Source organism: Lissotriton helveticus, chromosome 3_1, assembly GCF_964261635.1.
Source record: "Lissotriton helveticus chromosome 3_1, aLisHel1.1, whole genome shotgun sequence".
Taxonomy (NCBI): Eukaryota; Metazoa; Chordata; class Amphibia; order Caudata; family Salamandridae; genus Lissotriton; species Lissotriton helveticus.
Genome location: NC_136061.1, coordinates 1,024,442,605 through 1,024,465,601, shown reverse-complemented (window position 1 = coordinate 1,024,465,601; position 22,997 = coordinate 1,024,442,605). Strand labels below are relative to the sequence as shown.

Below are 22,997 nucleotides of genomic sequence, written 5' to 3'. Positions count from 1 at the left end.
TTAGAAGTGATATGAAAGTTTAATTCATATATTGCATCGTAAAAGCATGCACATGGGAGAATAGTTTTATGTTATAATTTATGTTCAATTTCAATAGATGTGATTATTAACAAGTATTAATGATTTTGATCCCATGCTTTGATAATGTGATCTTAATAAAACAAAGAAATTGTATGCATAATAGATCACATTACATGTGAAAGAATAAGACACCATTATGTCATGTTATAATGTGTGCATCGAAAATGACAAAAGAAAAGTAGGTGTTACACAAGTTTTGTTAAAGTTGTTTTTGTGAAACTCCCCCTAAAGTACGTTCTATACATGTAAGCTTTGAATAGCATTCATATAAGAAATTTAAATGTATTTTTCTATTTTATGAGTACCTTATACTTACATGAAATAATTATGATTTGATTGAAATGTTTATTAATGTTTTCACTCACAAAAACAATAATGTTAGTTTATTATTCATGCAAGATTTATAATTCATCATAACTTATCGTGTATTAGCTATATTCCATGTAGGTCTCATTTCTTGATCTCTTTTCCAACGTGAGCTTGTGAACTGACTATTCAGCAGCTTGTGGGAATATTCAGCAAAGTTACCATTTGTATTCCAACTCTTACATGTTTTCTTTGACATCCTCTGAATAGCTAGTACGATGGCAACAATTTCTGCTACATACTAGAACAGCTGCTTGGGAAAGGAGTATCGACAAATCATAGCATAGTTCCTCTTTCTCTTTGAAGTATCTCATTGTTCATATGACTAAGCTTACATGACTTAGTTGTTTTGTTTTTACTTGCTACATCACCCCATCCTATCAAAACTGACCAGTAGTATAGAGTGGTTTGACATTTCTGGTGATGCCAAGGGATGTCACCCCAGGAACTTATGAAGTACAATTGCTCAGATTTTGGGACAGATGAGGCGGCACCTGTTCTTGGATTGGAGACGGCTTGATTCGCTCATTCGAGGATTTCAGCTACTTAGGACGTAACACTGCACTTTGATTCCGACTGGTGTGCAAATGCTGAACTGAACCTATCGGCTGATATGCCACTGTGGCTTTATTTTTGCAGTATTGAAGAACCAGAACTGGTCAATCGGAACTTTGCTGAACTTCCTAAAGGGTCTGTATGAGGCTCGCCTGATTTCATTATCCCCTTAATCAACTCTCACCTTGGGTTGACCCCTCATCTGTCGCGGATGAAGTGGATATATATTTGATTGTTCTCAGCGGTTTGATGTAATATTATTAAACTATATTTAACCTAATATTAGGGCTGAATGTTATTATTAATTTAAATGATGATGTCCCAAATTACTAAACCTAAAATGTAACTAAATTCTGCTGATTCTGTCCCATTATTTCATTAAGGGTAAATCTATGGGTAATGAACAAATTATAGCAGTTCAGATTTTGTTTGACGTATAAGACGTATATATATATATATATATATATATATATATATATATATATATATATATATATATATATATATATATATATATATATATATATATATATATATATATATATATATATATATATATATATATATTTCAGCCCCTATCAGTACAGAACAAGATCCATCCAAGGACCAAGAGGTTGACCGGGTCACTAGAGGTAGAAAATAAATCTATTGAAATATTAACAAGTTGATAAATAAAACACGGTTTATGGACCCAGAGCAAGTCTACAACAAGGGTTACCTACAGAGACCTGAGAGACTAATATACAAAAGCATTGTACTGAAAACAAGGAGGCCTTGCTGAAATAATATTTGGCAACCTCTGGAATCAAATTAAGAAACTTTTGGATTGATTTGCAGGGAATTGAAGAAGGAAAAATTGCTCTTCACTTTCAGATGGGTACAAATTTTAAAGAGAGCTTGGGCTACATCTATAGAGTCTCATCCAGTATTCAGTATATCACAGAAGTGTGGGGTCCCTCAAAGAGGGCCACTTTAAGTGTGTGCCCTGGATTGCTCCTGAACAAATCTGGGAGCAAAACAGGGCAACTCAGTGGGTTTTAATAGTTGAGTCAAATGCTCTTTTGTAAGGGTGCCATTTATCGGGCCACACTGCATTACCTTTTCCTTTGTAAGACAAATAAAAAATAAGAACCCTGATGAGGAGATAGTTTTTTCCCTGGTAGGTGATTGTATTGTTTGTTTTCTCGCACTGCATGGCGGGTACTTTGTAATGTAAAGACTGCTCTAATAAAAGGGGCTTTTCAATGATGCAGCAATCTGTGGCAGAGGTGTCACATTTGAGTGGCTCCACACAGGATTAATCAGTGATCTTCATACCTCTAAATTGAGCCTGGGAGTTGTTAATTTACAGTGGCTCTCTTTGCCACCCTCCCACGCTTTAAATGACCTTCCCTTGGGGTCTGCAATATAAATGAACAAAAAAAAACAAGTAGAAATATACAAATGTATACAAATATACCAGCAACAGTTGGATGTCCATGTATATTTAATTGACTAATTTGGAACCTGTTAAAATACACATGCAACCCTTACAAAAATGACATGACACTGTATCTTTTCCTAAAATTGACTGTAGAGGATGATGTCAAGAGGAAATGTATTTACCTTGAAAGCAGACTCAAGTCCATTTGACTCACGAAATGCCACATTGAGGATGTTTGCCAAATGATGGTCAAAGTCATTCATCTGTTTAGTGTATTTCTCATGATCATAGAAGAATTCCTACAGGAACCATTTGAAATGTCAATTTAAACATAAATCTGAGCACAGATTTCAATTCAAACATTTTTGTTTGCCTTCATTATGGTACAATCTATTTTTCCAAGCAGCAATGGATTTTGGGTGAAGCTTTCATTTAGGAATCAAAGGTCGGAAGGCACATATTGCCAGATCTTGAACAAATCATTGTCTTGCTACCCTTCACAACTATCCACCTGTTACTGAGCATAGTTTATATTAAAACTAATACTACACAACATTTACACTGTTTAAATCTTTGACTATATAAGGAGTACAAGTTGCAATATTCGGAGTCACATAACATGGCATCAACGTCTACACAATGAATCAATGTTGGTTTTCTAAAACAAAATCTCTGAAACCTGGAGTGCCAGATCCATGGCAGATTTTGAGGATAAGGAATGGCTTTGTAAAGAGGATCAATTTAGATCTATTTATTGTAAATTATAAATTAAGTCATTGTTCTCATGATGAAATTAGATGCAAAAGTGTAATACAAAATTACAACACAATTTAGATCATATGTATGGAAATGCATCCATCCTATAAGTATATATTTAAAATCTGGCAAGGAACCAGGCCGTCACTCCCAAAGCTACATTGGCCTCCTCTACTCTAAAAATACTAAAAAGCTCATTTATAATTTGGTGTGTGGTTTTCCCACTAGGTTGGGAGATATCCTGACTCCACCTTATCGACATAGCCCAGCGTAGAACTTCTGCATGGGGAACTCTATGCCTGAAGTGTGTTTGCCAGTTTAAGCACAGCTGAATGCATAAAAGAGACCATGTTAATGGGACCTGCTCGACAGACATATTATGGTTCTGTGTAATGAAACCCACAAGAAGGGGTATCATTCTGGGGAACAAAATGAAAATGTCCATGAAGCACAGGGAGTTTTCTTTCCCAGAATGTCTGGGACATTTTTCTATTATTCTTCCCAGGACTGCTGTGCCTGGCATGGTGGTCCAAGGCAGAAACAAATCAGTGATGGTCATTACACCCTAAATAGGTCAGTGGTTTCCATGCCAGCTGAGACTCCACCATCAGAAACTCTGCAATTCCCCTTAGCTGTGAATGAGGCAGCAGATCTGCATGTTAAGCGTGGATAGGAACTTCGTCAATGTATGGTGGAGCTCTCACTTTGCCAAGCACTAAATGATCCCCTCATTATTACATGGTACATTTTGACAATTCGTCCTTGAATTATCATTTGAACCCATTCATTATATCTTTTCATCCGTCATCAAATTTTGGTTGACTAATAACTTACTCTGCCTTCCCTCCTACAATTTACTTCTCTTTTCTGCTTCTTCCCGCTCTCCCGGACATCTTTAATTCTGTCTCAAAACACCATTTACTATTATTCCTTCTTCTAGTGCTTACAGTCATGGTATCATTTTCAATTCTTCAACTTTTCACGACCGACTCTTATATCACACATTTGCTATTATCTATTATCTAATTGGCAAACAAATATGACCATGTATCATTTGCGAAACTTATTCTGTCAACCATCTGAAACCTTGCCTGAGTTAGTGCGCTCTCATTATGGTGATTAACCTCTGTGTGCTCTTCTGCCTTTCCAAGGATTTACTCTTCACTCTGCTAGACATGGTCTCTTAAGTCTTAACATTTCATCTGATATATTTATGTGTTTTGACTACATCAGCTTTCTCATCACTTTTAATTTCACTACTTACATACTAACTTTGAATGGTTTACTCTTGCTTGCTTCTCCTGGTCTTTCCAATGTTCCTACCTCGTGAATACCTGCTCACAGCCTTTGCACCACCTCTCCTTTCCTGCCCTCAACCGCTGTGGAATGCCTCTCTAATTCATTCTTTCTCTAACTCGGCCCCTAAACCTTTGAATTTCCTTTCTTCAGAGTTTCACCTATAACCTATTTAAACACTGTTTGAAAAAACACCTGAGAGGTGGAGCTGATGGGTTCCATTTGTCTCCCAAAGCCAGTGATCAGACGGCACCATGGATGCGGCTGATGAGGTGAATGAAGTATCTCAGGAACATTGCAAGTCATTTCTTCTAAGGCTACTGATTCTGCAATTACGTCACTTGTTCATCCAAGCCTGACCTGAAGTCAGTGCACACCGGAGGCACGAAACTAGGACGTGCTGGCAGTGGATTTCCAAGGGAGGCCCATATAGCCTCATACAAAAATTCAAGAGCTAGAAAAGAATTTGGAGAAAGCATCAAACAACCAGTGAGCACGATTGAACTTGGCATACAGAGAACACTGGCAATGCATGTTGAAAGCGGCAGAAGATGAGTCCTGGAGCATGTGAACAGCCATAATGTATCCTGGGCGCAAGGAGGGTTTGTTTTTTCCCAGTACAGGAATTGACTGCTACTGCATCCTGTCTGTGTGACTTTAAGCATTCTTCACTTTGATTAGCTTTTACCCTACTGGATTTCTATTCACTGTACTCTTACCCTGACACTTGGAGGAATCGTTTGGGAGCGGCTGATAGGCAGTGATGTCAGGACAAAACAGAAGATAAAAGGAAGATAAGAAGTAAACATCAGCAGATGTGTGTTTACCATATTCCTGTAATCCAGGGGATCATACTTGCTTTCCTGGAATACTCTCCAACTTTCTTGAAATTCTTCATTCATAATGTGGATTTCTTCGCTGAGAATTTTGCCTCGCATTCCTCCAATCGCAATTCTCTCTAATTTGAGAAAATCGATGGCTGAGATGAACATTTCCTTTAAGAAAAAAAAACCACTTTAAGCGGATCAATTTGGACCACTAGCTTCTCATTATATCATACAAATTACTTATTTTTGTTTATGCTCCTATGTCGTGCAGAAGGTAGATTGATATGCTGTTGACATAATGGTGTGAGAATGCAAATAAATGCGCTGGACGCAAAGCGAAGCTTTTATTCAATACTGGTAATCTCTTTGGGGGAAAATAACAAACTGAACAGTTTACAGGAAAACACAACAAATAGTATGCTATCTCTGCGGCACCCCGTTACCTTTAGTACAGCAGCTGCTCAACTCGCTGGAAAGTTACAGTCGCAAAGATTAACAGGAACAAAGATTAACATGAATAAACCCAACTCTGTGATCTTTAATCTGAACCTCATAATGCAAGTGCATAAATTACATGTCCCTCTAACCAGGCCTATTCTTAGATTTATATTAGCCTCAATCTTTTTCAGATGCATTTGTCCAAAATACCAAATATTGCTTGAGAAGGTTAAAGCCCACCCTTGTCCCTTGAAAATTCGAGTGATTAAGCATTTAGTCAATGGTAAAACAGCAAAACGAGGTACTATCACGTTTGTAAAGTTAGTAAAGATTTAACTTGGTCAAATAAAAAATCATTATTATTCATACGGCCTGCATCTGTGCCCCTTGCAGAATTACTCTGCACAAAGGAAGAATGGTCTTCAACAACAGAGAGGTATGTGGGGTAGCATCAGCAGCAAAAGGCTGTTCTTGCAAAAGAATCGTTCCCAGGTAGAGCAATAAACGGTTTGATAAAATAGTTAAGGGGCGTAAGGTAAAGTTAAGGACACTGAATGACTTGATGGCTGTCCCCTTTGTGACCAGGGGAAAACATTTCACTGTAAAGTTATTTAAATCATCGCCCACCACACACTTTTTGAAACCATTACACAGGTTATCCTATTCCTAACAAACGGCATGCACTGGTTGCCCCCATCAGAGAGTAGCAACAAAGTAATTTTTGTTGAGTACTCCTAACTTCTTCTTAAGGATCCTTGAATCCTATAACTCCTTCTCAACATTGCTCAGTACATCAGCGGTTTCAGAAAGGGAAAAAACACACTTGTCAACTGTGTGAAAGTGGGTTACTGGTTGAAGGGGGTGAAAGCGTACTCAAGCAATAACCACAATCCTTGTCAGGGTGAACCACAAAAGCCACTACATTAATCTGTGCTTAACCCTTTGGCAGCTTGGAGCAAATGCACTGAGGCTTAACTTACACACTGTGTAAAGTATTTATGCAGCACACAAACAGTAATACAGTGAAAAGAAAATGCATGAAAAATCCCACCACAATTTAGAAAAATAGAGTAAAATTCAATAAATTATTTGCCACCAACAGGACAAAAACCTGACCAGTAGAACCAGAGATATGTAATTTTAAAGATTTAGGTACGCATATCATCGAAAAAGCACAAATTGCCACTCGCAGTCATCTGATCTTGCTAAACCGGTTGCTAGACTATGGGTAAGTCACAAGTTTAGCCTGACAGCGATGGAGGGCAGGCTGGTAACAGGGACCAGGTTGGTGCCACGGAAAAAGTCACCTTTTCAAAGTCCAGGGCAAAGAGTACAATTCACAATGGAGGTGGCTGCGAATAGCAGGGTCAGCTTTGTGGATGGTCGTCACTGTAGCGTGCATAGTAACCTGGGCGTCGCAAGCAGGCTTTGCTTTAGTGCAAAGATCCAGTCGGACGTCACAGTGGTTGCTGATGGAGCTACACACTGGTGGTCACCGCGGGCTGCTGATGTTGTGGCAGGAAGTGCAGAGCTCGCATTGCTGGTGATCACTGGCTATCTCTTTATCATGAGGAGTCTGGTTAACCTAGATTCACATTGGCGTTCGGCATAGGCAGTAAGCTCTGGGCACGAATGGGGCAGTTCACAATTACAAAGAGCCCAAAACTTCAGGATTTCTCATTTGTGGCCATAGGAGAGCACTCTGATGCCAACCAAGGGCCCAGGACCTTGGAAAGTGCCACTTGGGGATCAGGGACACAGTCTTGCGGAGGACAACAGGGCTCAGGCAGGTCCAATTGCATCAGCTCAGCCGGGCAGTTGGTGGGAGACCTCTGGAGCTTCCCTGTATCTCAGACAGGAGGTCAGCCAATGGATCCTTGGAGTCACTCAGGTCACCTGGGATGAAGGCCGCAATTCCAGTCTTCCTTCTCAGACAGCAGGGCAGGCCTCAAGCAGCAGGGGATTCCTCTGGTGGCAGGGATGTCCTTCTTCTGCAGTATCAACAGGTCCAGCAGTTTTCTGAAGAGTGGGTCTCAGGGTCCAATATTTATATCTGGTACCAGCTGTGAAGTGGAAGAAACGTCTAGACTTTCCCCACATCTGGTTCTGGAACTTCCTTACTTTCCCTGTCCAGGCCACATGATGTCTCAGGTAAAAAAAGGCTAGTGTGAAGTCCTTTGTGAGTGTACTGTGGCAGCTCCTGTGAAATGTAAGTGTGATAGGTGACAGAACTGCCCCCACTTATGTTCTGAGGATTGTTAATCCTGCCAATTCCCAGTCCCCCTTTGTCTCACTGTCAGGCAAGAGTACTCAAAGGCCAACTGCCAACTACACCTATTCATGTGAACCAGGATACAGGCTGCAGGCACCAAATGGTTAGGACAAGTAAATTTGGAGCTGAAGTAGGCACTTGGCACACCTGTTATTCTTAAGTTATATCTGAATGATTTCTTTTTAGGGAAACTCTATTCCATCTATAGCGTGTTATCGGGTGTCATGGGGCTGCCTTTCCCCTATGTCCTTAAATCTTAGTAGAGCGGGTAGTAAACAACTGTTACTCCCTGACCTAATGCACAGCTAAAATTGGTTCAGCTACTAATCTTGATAGAACTACAAATAATACTAGCTTTTTTTCATTAAATTTTCTAGGTTTTTATTCACCTTAATTTTCTGTTTTACTGCGATGAAAACATTATCATTTCATGTTTTATCTGTTCATTAACTTCATACAATATCAAATATTCTTCATTTGTTGTACAATTAATCTTTGGCGTGATACTAATCACACATTAACACAACCCATAATTGTTGTTGGCGATTGAGGCGTAGTTGGCCCGATGCATTTCGGGACCCTGTCCCTTCTTCGGGGGCCTGCCTGTAAATTAAAATATGTGATTAAGATGTTTGTTTGTTCTTATAGACTTATGTATACTAGGGTCACTTTTAAGTTTCAAATAAACCACCTTGGCTTTTAGATGTATCTACTATCAAATGTCATAGCAAATTCGAACAAGAAGAACTGATTCTCAGAGGAAAAAACGTATTCGTAATAGTAAACACCTCGTTACAATCCTGAACAGAAACAATATACTTCGAAGTTAAACTCAACGTATTGCGTGAAAAACATAACATTTCCTTGTCCATGGCTGAACTAGGTACTAACCGTTAAGGGTCTTGATGTACAATTTAATGGTTACCTTGTAGTTCGCTGAAGAGTTGTATGTGATGAGAGAATGTACGGGAAAGCTGTAAAGAAGTAATGGTAGACTAGGTGTAACACTGCTCGGCTATCTAATAATTCGTGAATAGAGTGGGTTCAGTGTTAAACTGTACGAATCTTACCGCTTTCGGTTGTCTGTACTGCGCGTTTCTTTGGAAATAACGGTGCGATATGGACCCCACCAATGAAATAAAAAAGATGCTAGAAACCATACTCCAAAATGCACTTACGATGGGTTGGATCTCAACAAAAACTTTACAATTCCTTTCAGAAACAGATCTCAGACGTCCACACATCTACATGCTCCCTAAGGTGCATAAAAACTTGACAGACCCTCCTTTCAGACCCATAGTCTCCGGAGTAGGATCTATATTCGAACCCTTAGGAAAATACATTGATTTTTTTCTTCAAAAATTTGTCATTCAATGGAAAACCAATACCAAAGATAGTACTGATTTTCTCAATCAACTTGAAACTTTAACACCAGAAGACACTGATCAGTGGACATTTTGCACAATTGATGTCAATTCGCTATATACATCCATACCCTTGAAAGAAGGAATAGAAGCCATTGAATGGGCATTACTGCAAATAGAGGACATTGGAGTTAACAAAGTATTTCTTCTCGAGCTACTACTGTTCTGTTTACAACACAGTTATTTTCATTTTGAAGAAAAATTCTTTTTACAAATCAGTGGAACCAGCATGGGTTTTGGAGGAGTGCCCACGTACGCCAATATATTCATGGCACAATTCGAAGAGCAACACATTCTCACAGTCAATAAATGGAACACCTCACTATTGATGTACCGTCGATTTATAGACGATATATTCCTGATCTGGAAAGGATCAAAAGAGGCATTAGAGAGTAACATTCTGGAGCTAAATCAAAAAAAATCCCAGGATACAATTCACCTACAATATCAACAACGAAGAAATATCTTTCTTGGATGTGAAACTGACGCAGAGAGATAAGAAAATATATACACAAACGTATGTTAAACCCACGGATCGAAACAATACATTATTGTTTGAAAGCTTTCACCCACCCCAACTGATAGAGAACTTACCATTCTCACAAATGCTGAGAAGTAAAAGAATATGCTCTACATCTGAAGCTCAAGAAGAAGATATGCAGAGGATTAAAATAAAATTCAAAGAAAGAGGCTATTCTTCAACCAGCATTGATAAAGCAGAAGAAAAAGTGAATAAAAGAAGCCGTGAGAGTGTACTTAAGGGCACCAATAAATCATCTGTTAAACCTAACAACGTAATTGTGTCCAAGTATTCAACAAAATCCCGCAACATCAAAAAAAATCATACTGAAACGCTGGGAATTGCTACAACAAGACGAGGATTTCCACAACATATTCCAAGAAAGACCAATTTTCGCATACACAAGAAGCAGGAACTTGAAAGAAGAACTGAAAATTAAAAGCAAGAAAGACACATCACAACACAAAGGGATGAAAAAATGCAACAATTGTACCCATTGTAATAACGTCATGCAACAATCTTTCATATCTCATCTGAGAACAGGAGAACAAATACCACTCAGACTTACAGCAGACTGTAACTCCAACTTTGTCATCTACAGTATAAAATGTCCCTGTGGTCTTATGTATATCGGAAAAACAGAGAGAAAAGTGAAAATTAGGATAGGAGAGCACAAAAGCATGATAAGAAACATGAACACCAATTCCAATCTAGCAGCTCATTGGGTAGAAAAGCATCACAACATCTCACAATTAAGATTCTTAGTGATAGAGAAAATTGAAATTAAACCAGGAAGAGATAATCAGAAACTGTTGTCTCAAAGAGAGGTACTGTTAATTAAAAAATTTCAAACTATGGAACCGCTAGGGCTGAATGATAAATTAGACATGGGATGCTTTTTATAATCAACTAATGATGAATATATTTAATGATATCATTGCACAGGATTAACAAAACATATAGATTTTGAATATGATTTTGCATATCTATAAAAAGCATAGTATTGTGTTTTGTTGTACATAAGGTTCATGTAGAGTAAAATTACGCACTTGATTGATGTGCAAAAAGCAATGACAGCCACTCCAAGACATCTATTCTTCACTTCTAACATAAACCAAGCAACATAAGATCACCCCTCTTGCTCTCGTATAAGCCAGCAAGAAACCGAACGTCTGTTTTAGACGCAGTCAATATGCACTTTAATATTTTTATTTTCATTGATATTTTGATTGATTCTCTCCCCCAGTTACATTCTCAATGTTAAGATCGGTTTAGTTCTGAGCCCATTCCAACATGGCGCCCACCGTTTTCATTTATTAAAAACCACAAAGAATTAGCAGACAAGACTAGCCGCGTGAGCAAGCCACCAGCTACTATCTTTTAACAAATTCTCTCATCTCTGAATTATATACCGTCTTAAAGAGGTGATACGCCAACCCTGTTAACTCTGAGCTCTAACAGTTAAACACCCCTCCAAAATGGCGGCCTATAAACAAATCCATACACAGTCTAGAGATAGGAGATATTCTGATAATAAGCCTCGAGTTCTAATCTCTCGAGACCTCGAGACATGAGAGTTTATCGACAGATCGAGCATCTGAACCTGAAACGCTAACGCGAAGACGGTAAGCTAGTAGGTTAATCCGAATCCAAAGTACGTTCAGTTCTTGTCAGTTTCTGCATTTTATTAAAGTCCTACCACTTTTGCACGTTATCTCCACAGACAAAAAAACGAAGGGAAGTAGTCCTCGCAAAGCACGCACCGTTATTTCCAAAGAAACGCGCAGTACAGACAACCGAAAGCGGTAAGATTCGTACAGTTTAACACTGAACCCACTCTATTCACGAATTATTAGATAGCCGAGCAGTGTTACACCTAGTCTACCATTACTTCTTTACAGCTTTCCCGTACATTCTCTCATCACATACAACTCTTCAGCGAACTACAAGGTAACCATTAAATTGTACATCAAGACCCTTAACGGTTAGTACCTAGTTCAGCCATGGACAAGGAAATGTTATGTTTTTCACGCAATACGTTGAGTTTAACTTCGAAGTATATTGTTTCTGTTCATGATTGTAACGAGGTGTTTACTATTACGAATACGTTTTTTCCTCTGAGAATCAGTTCTTCTTGTTCGAATTTGCTATGACATTTGATAGTAGATACATCTAAAAGCCAAGGTGGTTTATTTGAAACTTAAAAGGGACCCTAGTATACATAAGTCTATAAGAACAAACAAACATCTTAATCACATATTTTAATTTACAGGCAGGCCCCCGAAGAAGGGACAGGGTCCCGAAATGCATCGGGCCAACTACGCCTCAATCGCCAACAACAATTATGGGTTGTGTTAATGTGTGATTAGTATCACGCCAAAGATTAATTGTACAACAAATGAAGAATATTTGATATTGTATGAAGTTAATGAACAGATAAAACATGAAATGATAATGTTTTCATCGCAGTAAAACAGAAAATTAAGGTGAATAAAAACCTAGAAAATTTAATGAAAAAAAGCTAGTATTATTTGTGATTCTATCAAGATTAGTAGCTGAACCAATTTTTGCTGTGCATCAGGTCAGGGAGTAACAGTTGTTTACTACCCGCTCTACTAAGATTTTAGGACAAGTAAATGCCAACTTTCTTAAAGTGGAATTTTCTAGAATTGGGCCTAAAAATACAAATTTACCAGTAAAGAGGATTTTAAATTGCAATTCCTTAGACACCAAACATGACATTTCAATCGGTTACCAACCAAATGTTAGGACCAATTAAATATAATAAGGTAACCCGATGTTATTGAATGAGAAAGATAGGCCTTACCATAGTAAAAACAAGTTACGGAGTTTTTCACTGCCAGGACGTAAAAAATGAAAGAACACATGTCCCACTTTTTTTTTTTTTTTTTTGGTAAGACTTTATTGGTAATTGCCAAGAAATACATCGTTGTTCAATACAATCCGGTGGTTCATCGTTAATCAAACAGAAAGTTCTACTCTATGGTTACACAGCTATTCAGCCGACAACCTTCCGGTCCGGCAGCGTTTGTCAATATTTCTTTATGTCAGGCTTTCGCACATTATATATACAATATGAGTAGTCTTACAGTTTTTTTTTGTTTGTTTTTTTATAACAAAACTTTAGACTCAATAAGTTCAGGTATTTATAAGTGTCAAAGGCAATGTACTTCAGGCACCCCATGTTGGCTGTGAGTCCCGCTCATCCCCCCGTGGCTCTTCCCTATCCTATATCCTGGCGGAACTTAGATGTATGCGTATCCCAATCCCTTCCTCAATTCCACCCAACCATCCTGTGGTGTATCAATCCTCCATCTCTTCTTCGTCCCCTGAGCTATCTACGTCGTCCTCCGGTAGAGGCTCGCACAGATCCCCCCTATAGCTGTTGCATGCTCGCCATATCTGATTCCACTTGCGAGGGCTAGCTCTCATTTTATATACTGCTCGCTCGACCACCATAAGTCTGTCCATCTCCCTGCACCACTGTGCAAGTGTCGGCGACCCTGCCACTCCCCACCTCTGTGCTATATCTCGCTTGGCCACCATGACCCCAATCGTAACCCACTGCTGCCCTCGACGCGTCAGATCGCTTCTTTCCCAAACATTCAGCAAGCACATCCGGGGATCTGGTGCAAGTGACGTCTCTAAGGTTTGAGAAATGGTGCGCATGATTTGTCTCCAATATGCAGCGACAATCGGGCAATCCCAAAGTGTGTGAAGCAGTGTCCCCTCCTCGCCACAGCCTCTGAGGCAGTTCGGGTGTTCCGCTCTGTGCATTTTATGTAGGGTGGTTCTAATGTAGTAAACTCTGTGTAGTATTTTGAATTGTACCAGTCTAAATCGCGCTGAAATGCCTGCTTCTCTTGGTGATGCCAATGCAGCATTCCAGTCAGTCTCGTCCATGTCACCCAATTCAGTCTCCCATTTCTCCTTCAATTTAAGCAGGGGGTCTGGAAGATTATTCAGTAGCTTCCGATATGTGAGTGATGTGGCACCTGCCTGCATAAAGTCGGTTAGTAGACGGTCTTCTAGCGGTGAAGATTCGGGGACCGTCGACCCTGGCTCGATAACTGCCATCAAAGCATGCCTTATTTGTATGTATCTGTAGGTTTCGCTGGAGCCCATCTCGTACTGCTGCTGCAGTTGTGAGAAGGGGATCATCCCGTTGCTGGTCCACAGGTCCCCCACTGTTGTGATTCCAATATTATCCCATTGGGTAAATCCCTTACTGAATCTCAGGCAACCGAGTCGCTTAGCGTCCCAAAGTGGTGTAAGTTTAGTAATAACCCCGTTCCATTTGAGTCGTGCCTGTGCCTTATGCCAGAGCTGCACCGTGTGTCTGGTTGGGCCAATCAGCTTCGCCGAGAGACCCTGGTTATATAGCGGGGCTAGAAGGCTGTGCGTACCTAACTGTGCTCTGTCCGCTAGATATGCCGGGTCGTTTTGCGGGGCATGGATCCACTGATTTATCACCTTAATCTGTGAAGCCCAGTAATATAGTTGTATGTTTGGCAGGGCTATTCCCCCGTCATACCATCCCCGATTAAGTTTTGCGTGTGCCACCCTGGCTGGGCGCTCTCCCCATAGTAGGCCTGTCATCGGCGCTGTCACTTTTCGAAAGTAGGAAGGCGGCACCATATCCGGGGTGTTTTCTAGTACATATAGGAGACGAGGTAGCGACATCATTTTAAACAATGCCGCTCTTCCCAGCAGCGTTAGAGGGAGGGTTTTCCAGTGTCTTACGTCCGCCTTTAAGCGAACAAGCGGTGGTAGCAGATTTAGTGTATAGAATACCTCCGCGTCTCGAGTAATGTGGATGCCCAGATATTTAAACGATGTATATGCAATCGTTAATGGGCAGTCAGTAGGTAGGGTCGGGGCAGGACCCCATAAGACGTAGATGACCGATTTCGACCAGTTGATCGTATATCCAGAGGTTATGCCATGTGTATCGCGCAGCGCTAGTAATCTCGGGATACCGGCCTCCGGGTCAGACAGATAGATTAGCATGTCATCTGCATACAGGGAAACCTTATCCTCCCAATTATCTCCCCACTGCACTCCTTTCAATAACGGTGTCGTCCGAAGGACTGTGGCAAAGGGTTCTATGACCAACGCAAATAGTAGGGGTGAGAGCGGGCACCCCTGTCGTGTCCCTCTGGCCAGAGGGACGTCTCGGGAAATGTGGCCATTGGCAGCTACATGTGCAACTGGCTCCGTGTACAGTAGTCTTACCCAGGAAATGAACCTGGGGCCAAAGCCCATATGAGCTAGGACCGCGAAGAGATAGTGCCACTCCACCATGTCGAATGCCATCCTGGCATCCAAGGAAAGTATGGCTGCCGCGTCTGTAAGCGTGTGTGCCCTAGCGAGAGCACCGTGCACGCGCCTGATGTTCAAAGCCGTGCTCCTATGTGGCATGAAGCCTGACTGGTCAGGATGAATCAGGTGCGAGAGGTGGGGCAACAGTCGATTAGCCAACAATTTCGCCAAGATTTTGGATTCGGCATTAAGAATCGAAATCGGACGGTACGAGGTGCAGTCCGTGGGCGGCTTATCCGGTTTCTGGAAGGCCACTATGGTCGCCATTCGCTGATCCAGAGGTAACATGCCTCTCTCTCGACTCTACACAAACATGTCTAGACATGTCCCACTTTTTAAATATAAGGCACCCTGCCCTTTCGGTTGTTTAGGGCCTACCTTAGGGGTCATTTAAATGTTTTGAAAAAGAAGTTAAGGTCTTAAAAAAGGTTTATTTTGCCAGGTCGAAATGGCAGATTAAAGCTACACATAGGCTGCAGTGGCAGGCCTAAGACAAGACCTGTGGAAGACTTGTGGAAGACTTCAGAAGGCCTGTCTTGTTCTCTAGAGAACAGCTCTGCTGCTTGAGGCCTACCTTGTTCTTCAGAGGACTGCCCTACTATTGGAGGCCTGCCTTCTTACTTAAAGGGGAGAGAACCATCTCTTGACCCAAGGACTACTGGAGTGACTCCAAGGGCTAGTCGGCTGGCCTCCAGTGTGAGATACAGGAGGTAACAAGCTCCAGAGACCTTGAACCCTTCACCTGACCTCCGCTAGAGTGAGACCTAACTAAGTGGTGCCCTTCCAGGTGCTGGACACTTGGAAGTGGTATTGGCGGTGCTGCTTCTGTCTGAGCTTACAAGTTGGGACTTAAAAAATATCTTCACCACAAATTGTCAGAAGAGCCTGCAGAAAACAGGGACCAACCTGCCAGGCAATCCACACAAAGGTGTATTGCCTGTCGGCCTGACTTTGTGGTAGCTCCCGCTATGTTTACTCTCAACAGTATATCAAAAACATAGGGGGAGGTAGAGCCGATCGCTGGATTCGTGCTCCAATGGTACATGAATAAACAAAAGAAATCCAACTAGTGCTGGGGAGGTTGAGTGATCAAATGGATAATGAAGCACTCATTGTTTTTAAAAATACCCCTCACACACCAACAGGCCCCTTGGTGTCATGCTTCATCATCGGGGTCTTCGCACCCCTCTATCGGGATGCGGCGTGCTGCGACCTACGGCTACGCGGGAGCACTACAGGTGTAGGCTATGTGTGGTGTCCAGTGTGTGGGTAATGTTTATAAGTGAGTAGGGTGTGCGGTGAAAGTTAAAAAGTACCTGGCACTAGAGTGAAAAAGAAGTTTTTATTCTGTGCTCTGGCTGGTACTGTTAAAAGAAAGTGCAGGGTGAGGTCTGACCTGTTATGTTGATGAACAGGACCTCTGGTGTGCTTTTTGTGTCGACATGTTTCGGAGACAAGCTCCTTCTTCAGGACAGGGGCACAAACTCCCTTCCCTACTCACGTCTTTTTTTACATAAAAAGTGTATTTACATAAAAAGTGAAAAATTTAAATTGGCTAAGTGTGCCTACAGCGGTCTGCTAGAGGCACAATGACCTGTAGAAAGACAAAAGACAAAAAATATGTCACCTAATGGTTACCCATGTAGCGGGTAGTTCAAGCAGGTGCAGTCACCTGGAACCTGACCATTTTGCTTATATTAAGCTTTGAAAAATAAAATAAACGACTCACAACACAAACAACATAAAACACATAGGATACTAGGTTTTTTTACTGTAAGTTCTTTCATACTTCTGAAGCTTAATTTGCTGGCTTCATGAGCAAGTGGGACGTCGGGGTGTTGCATCAATGGCTATCTGTAGTGAAGAATGAGGCATTTAACAATTCATTCTATTGCACTTACTTATTCAGATGGTTATAGGTTCTCATGGTCTAGCGCTGTTATTCGCCATTGATACTCACAGACTCTGGACGCTCTGGTCACCGTCTTGCCCCGCACGCTGCTCCGCTGATGTGGAGACAGGTAGCGGTGATCGTATATTTATAGCCCATTTCGTTAATTAGGCGGAAGCAAAGATCATCCCATGTATGGGTATTCCGTCCTGTGGCCATACAGGGCGTCTGTATGTTGCAAGCGAGGTAGCATGCGATCAGTGTCTGAGAGTGCCGCTAGTCGGTAGTGAGCATGCGCAGCCTCTTCACACTGATCTAAACAACATGCTTGCTCAGGAACTGTCCATGCTTCGCGCATGCGCAGTACATGTGCGCACGTCAGGTTAGGTGGCCACAGTGCGCGTGTGAGGTCTGTAGAGTCCCGATCTTATCTCGGTCTAGACGGAGAGACTAATGTGACTAACTATTGGCATCATGTTGCTTGATAGAATCCAGATTGCATAACGGCAATGTCCTAACCGGCAGGCTACCCTTGATCATCCCAGTGTGCGTGATATGATTGGGATTATGGTGGCATGGTTGTATTTCAAGGGCTGGGCGGTCGTCCAGTTAGGGGTGTATTTAAACAACGGACCATATGCATGTTTTCGTAGTCTCAGATACTTGGAAAGAGTGGACCTATTGAGTTTAATCCACCAAACCAATTTGTTAATGGTGCACAATCATTATTCAGTGGTCTCGTTATACAGACAATTGGCTCCATGGGACGTCATCGTTAAGCCCATGTAGATGGGTGCCCAGACGGAACACCCAACGTTGTTCCTTTTGAAAGAGGCCCACATCAGATGGTAGCTGTTCAATGATGGTCCATTTTAGATCGTTTACGCAATGCTGGGAGGTCAGGAAATGTGCAGCCATTTTAGTAGTACTCTTTTTACAACGTACATTGCTCTTATGTTCATTTATTCACGTTTTTATGGCTCGTGTGGTCATGCCCACATACTCCAGATTGCATGGGCATTTTATGAGATAGATTACATTCCTTGAATTACAATTAGTGAACCTCCTTTGTCCCCATGTTGAGCCATTGCTGAAGTTAAGTCTGGTACTTTTCGTGGTGAGATGACAGCTGCTGCAATTCCCGCAAGGGTAATGTCCTTGGATACTCATTGTTGGTTGTGTTGGTATCATCGTCGTTTTTGGTCGTGTATTAACCAAAATGTCTTTGAGATTACGTCCCCTGCGGTGTGCAAACATCGGTTTTTCTAGGTTTAGTTTGCCGCATGTAAGTATTTTCCAATGCCTGTTAACTAATTTGGACACCTCATTAGACACCGTGTTGTACGTTGTGATGCAGGTGGGTCGTTTGTTCTCAGTAGGATCCTTGATTCGGTCCTCCAATAACGCCTCTCTGTTATTGTTTTTCGCCCTTTTGAACGCTTTATTAATAATCCTGTTCGGATATTCACGTGATTTCAGTTTCTCTTTCAAATCTTCCGCCTGTTTTTTAAATTGGCACAAATCTGTACAATTACGCCTTAGGCGTAAAAACTGCCCATATGGCAAGTTTTCACGCAGGTGTCGGGGGTGAAAACTGTCGTACCTCAATAAACAGTTTCTAGAAGTTGGCTTGAAATGAGTCGTGGTTTTCAACCTCCCTGACTCCGCATAAATGTTGAGGTCCAGAAACACCAGGGACTGGTTTGAAATAGTGATGGTGAATTTCAAAAAAGCGTTCTGGTTATTAAGCCATTCCAAAAAAGTCATTGCGGACAGATGATCACCTTCCCAAACCACCAGAATGTCGTCAATGTACCTCTTCCAGCATTTTATTTTGGACCTGTATGGATTCTGTTCATGCAGGATTTTGCTCGTCTCCAGGTGATGCACATAGAGACCAGCCAGGCTAGGAGCAAATGTGCTTCCCATGCTGGTCCCATGGCATTGTTGGTATATGGTGGTCTTATACTGAAAAAAGTGTTTTTTTGCAGTGCCATGGAGATGCATTCCAAAACCAATCCTCGAGGAGTTTGATACTTCCATGGTGTGGAGAAAAGCACCTCCTCGATTATTAGTAGTGTTTCGTCATGAGGGAGGCTGGTGTAAAGGCTCTCCACATCGAGTGAAAGTAGTAGCTGTGTATTTGGATCAAAAGTTGTATTTTGTAGGAGTTGTAAAACGGCCTTGGTGTCTTTTAAATAAGTACTGGTTGATTGCACTAGAGGTCTCAAAAAAGCGTCAGCGAATTTCGACAGAGGTTCTAATATCGAGCCGATGCCCGAGACTATTGGTCGGCCAGGTGGATGGTTAAGGTCCTTGTGGATTTTGGGAATGCTGTAAAAATTGGGGATGCGTGGTCTTTTCTGTGTTAGGAATTCTCCTTCCTTTTTGCTTAACCAATCATGCGTTACGCCTTCCTCTACCATCCCACCAATTTTGATACGAAGGCTCTCCGTGGGGTCTTGTTGCAGTATCATGTAATTGCGTCTGTCCGATAGTAGTCTTAGACACTCGTTGTCATAGTATTCTATGGATTGTAACACAATGGCACCCCCCTTATCAGCTGGCTTAATGACTATGCTGGCATCTTCCGCTAGGGTTCTCAAGGCAAGTTGTTCTTCCTTTGTTGTGTTGTGGAAGGTGCGTGTGGATGAAACATCCAGTTTGTTGACATCCGTTAGCACCGCTTTTTCAAAAGCTAGTAACTCGATAGGGAGTGCCGAATCGGGAGGGGTAAAGGTCGACTTGGGTCTCAAACCTGTATCGGTTGTCATGGCTGGTGTCGGTTTGTCCATAAAGAAGGCCTGAAGTTTCAATTTTCGGACAAATTCCTTCATTTCCAGGTTCACTTTAAACATGTCCGGTCTCTGTGTCGGTACAAAGCCCAAACCTTTGTTCAGTACTTGCTGCTCAATATTTGTTAGGGGTTTGGATGTTAAATTCACAACTAGGTCCCTCTCTGGTTGCTGGTTGATGCTTGGTTGGGCAGGGAGCCTGTCATGCTCCTGGTTTGTCGGGGGTTTCCTTGGTCTGCCTCTTCCCAAGTTACATTGTTGCCTTTCCGGTTCCTCCCCCGTGTACCCGGGCGGGAGCCTAAAAAAGGCTGTTGACCGTAGAAGGCTCCATTGAAGTCCTGGTTCCATTGTGGGAAACCTTGGGCATCTGTAGGGTGATTAAACTGGAATGGCTGGAAAAGTGGTGGTCCCATGTATGGTGGGTACTGTTGTTGATAACCTCTCCACCCACGTTGTCTTGGAAACTGTTGTCTCCTCTGTCTCCAACTACCTCGGTTCTGGCGATTCCTCCTGCCACCGCTGGAATTTGAGCTGGCGGTACTGTTGTCAGATGCATCACTATCTGTGTCATTTCTTGTAGAGACATAATCAGCTTTGGTGTATGGACCAGGATCACACAAGAACTAAAAATTGACATTGGTAAGATTGAGGTCAAACTCAACACATATATGTCAACCGACGAGCTCAAAAACAGACTAGACGAACTCAACCAACAAATGACAGAGTTCGAGTTCACACTGAAACAAAGTAAGCTCAATAAACTGGCTAAGGATAAAGAAAAATTTACACCTGAAGGGACTTATCCATACACCAAAGCTGATTATGTCTCTACAAGAAATGACACAGATAGTGATGCATCTGACAACAGTACCGCCAGCTCAAATTCCAGCGGTGGCAGGAGGAATCGAGGTAGTTGGAGCGGTGCTAACGGATGTCAACAAACTGGATGTTTCATCCACACGCACCTTCCACAACACAACAAAGGAAGAACAACTTGCCTTGAGAACCCTAGCGGAAGATGCCAGCATAGTCATTAAGCCAGCTGATAAGGGGGGTGCCATTGTGTTACAATCCATAGAATACTATGACAACGAGTGTCTAAGACTACTATCGGACAGACGCAATTACATGATACTGCAACAAGACCCCACGGAGAGCCTTCGTATCAAAATTGGTGGGATGGTAGAGGAAGGCGTAACGCATGATTGGTTAAGCAAAAAGGAAGGAGAATATCTAACACAGAAAAGACCACGCATCCCTTATTTTTACAGCATTCCCAAAATCCACAAGGACCTTAACCATCCACCTGGCCGACCAATAGTCTCGGGCATCGGCTCGATATTAGAACCTCTGTCGAAATTCGCTGACGCTTTTTTGAGACCTCTAGTGCAATCAACCAGTACTTATTTAAAAGACACCAAGGCCGTTTTACAACTCCTACAAAATACAACTTTTGATCCAAATACACAGCTACTACTTTCACTCGATGTGGAGAGCCTTTACACCAGCCTCCCTCATGACGAAACACTACTAATAATCGAGGAGGTGCTTTTCTCCACACCATGGAAGTATCAAACTCCTCGAGGATTGGTTTTGGAATGCATCTCCATGGCACTGCAAAAAAACTTTTTTCAGTATAAGACCACCATATACCAACAATGCCATGGGACCAGCATGGGAAGCACATTTGCTCCTAGCCTGGCTGGTCTCTATGTGCATCACCTGGAGACGAGCAAAATCCTGCATGAACAGAATCCATACAGGTCCAAAATAAAATGCTGGAAGAGGTACATTGACGACATTCTGGTGGTTTGGGAAGGTGATCATCTGTCCGCAATGACTTTTTTGGAATGGCTTAATAACCAGAACGCTTTTTTGAAATTCACCATCACTATTTCAAACCAGTCCCTGGTGTTTCTGGACCTCAACATTTATGCGGAGTCAGGGAGGTTGAAAACCACGACTCATTTCAAGCCAACTTCTAGAAACTGTTTATTGAGGTACGACAGTTTTCACCCCCGACACCTGCGTGAAAACTTGCCATATGGGCAGTTTTTACGCCTAAGGCGTAATTGTACAGATTTGTGCCAATTTAAAAAACAGGCGGAAGATTTGAAAGAGAAACTGAAATCACGTGAATATCCGAACAGGATTATTAATAAAGCGTTCAAAAGGGCGAAAAACAATAACAGAGAGGCGTTATTGGAGGACCGAATCAAGGATCCTACTGAGAACAAACGACCCACCTGCATCACAACGTACAACACGGTGTCTAATGAGGTGTCCAAATTAGTTAACAGGCATTGGAAAATACTTACATGCGGCGAACTAAACCTAGAAAAACCGATGTTTGCACACCGCAGGGGACGTAATCTCAAAGACATTTTGGTTAATACACGACCAAAAACGACGATGATACCAACACAACCAACAATGAGTATCCAAGGACATTACCCTTGCGGGAATTGCAGCAGCTGTCATCTCACCACGAAAAGTACCAGACTTAACTTCAGCAATGGCTCAACATGGGAACAAAGGAGGTTCACTAATTGTAATTCAAGGAATGTAATCTATCTCATAAAATGCCCATGCAATCTGGAGTATGTGGGCATGACCACACGAGCCATAAAAACGCGAATAAATGAACATAAGAGCAATGTACGTTGTAAAAAGAGTACTACTAAAATGGCTGCACATTTCCTGACCTCCCAGCATTGCGTAAACGATCTAAAATGGACCATCATTGAACAGCTACCATCTGATGTGGGCCTCTTTCAAAAGGAACAACGTTGGGTGTTCCGTCTGGGCACCCATCTACATGGGCTTAACGATGACGTCCCATGGAGCCAATTGTCTGTATAACGAGACCACTGAATAATGATTGTGCACCATTAACAAATTGGTTTGGTGGATTAAACTCAATAGGTCCACTTTTTCCAAGTATCTGAGACTACGAAAACATGCATATGGTCCGTTGTTTAAATACACCCCTAACTGGACGACCGCCCAG

The 22,997-nt window shown here is 41.8% G+C and overlaps 1 protein-coding gene across 1 annotated transcript in view; it reads right to left on the bottom strand.

Moving 5' to 3' along the window:
• The window catches only part of LOC144824202 (dynein axonemal heavy chain 11-like), a 3,356,387-nt gene that overhangs the window by 3,111,491 nt on the left and 221,899 nt on the right, over positions 1–22,997 (bottom strand). Inside the window, exons 11-12 of the mRNA XM_078683354.1 lie at positions 5,305–5,472; positions 2,608–2,724 (exon numbers count right to left, since the gene is read on the bottom strand). Coding sequence (XP_078539480.1) covers positions 2,608–2,724; positions 5,305–5,472 — 285 coding nt within the window. The remainder of the gene's footprint in view (positions 1–2,607; positions 2,725–5,304; positions 5,473–22,997) is intronic.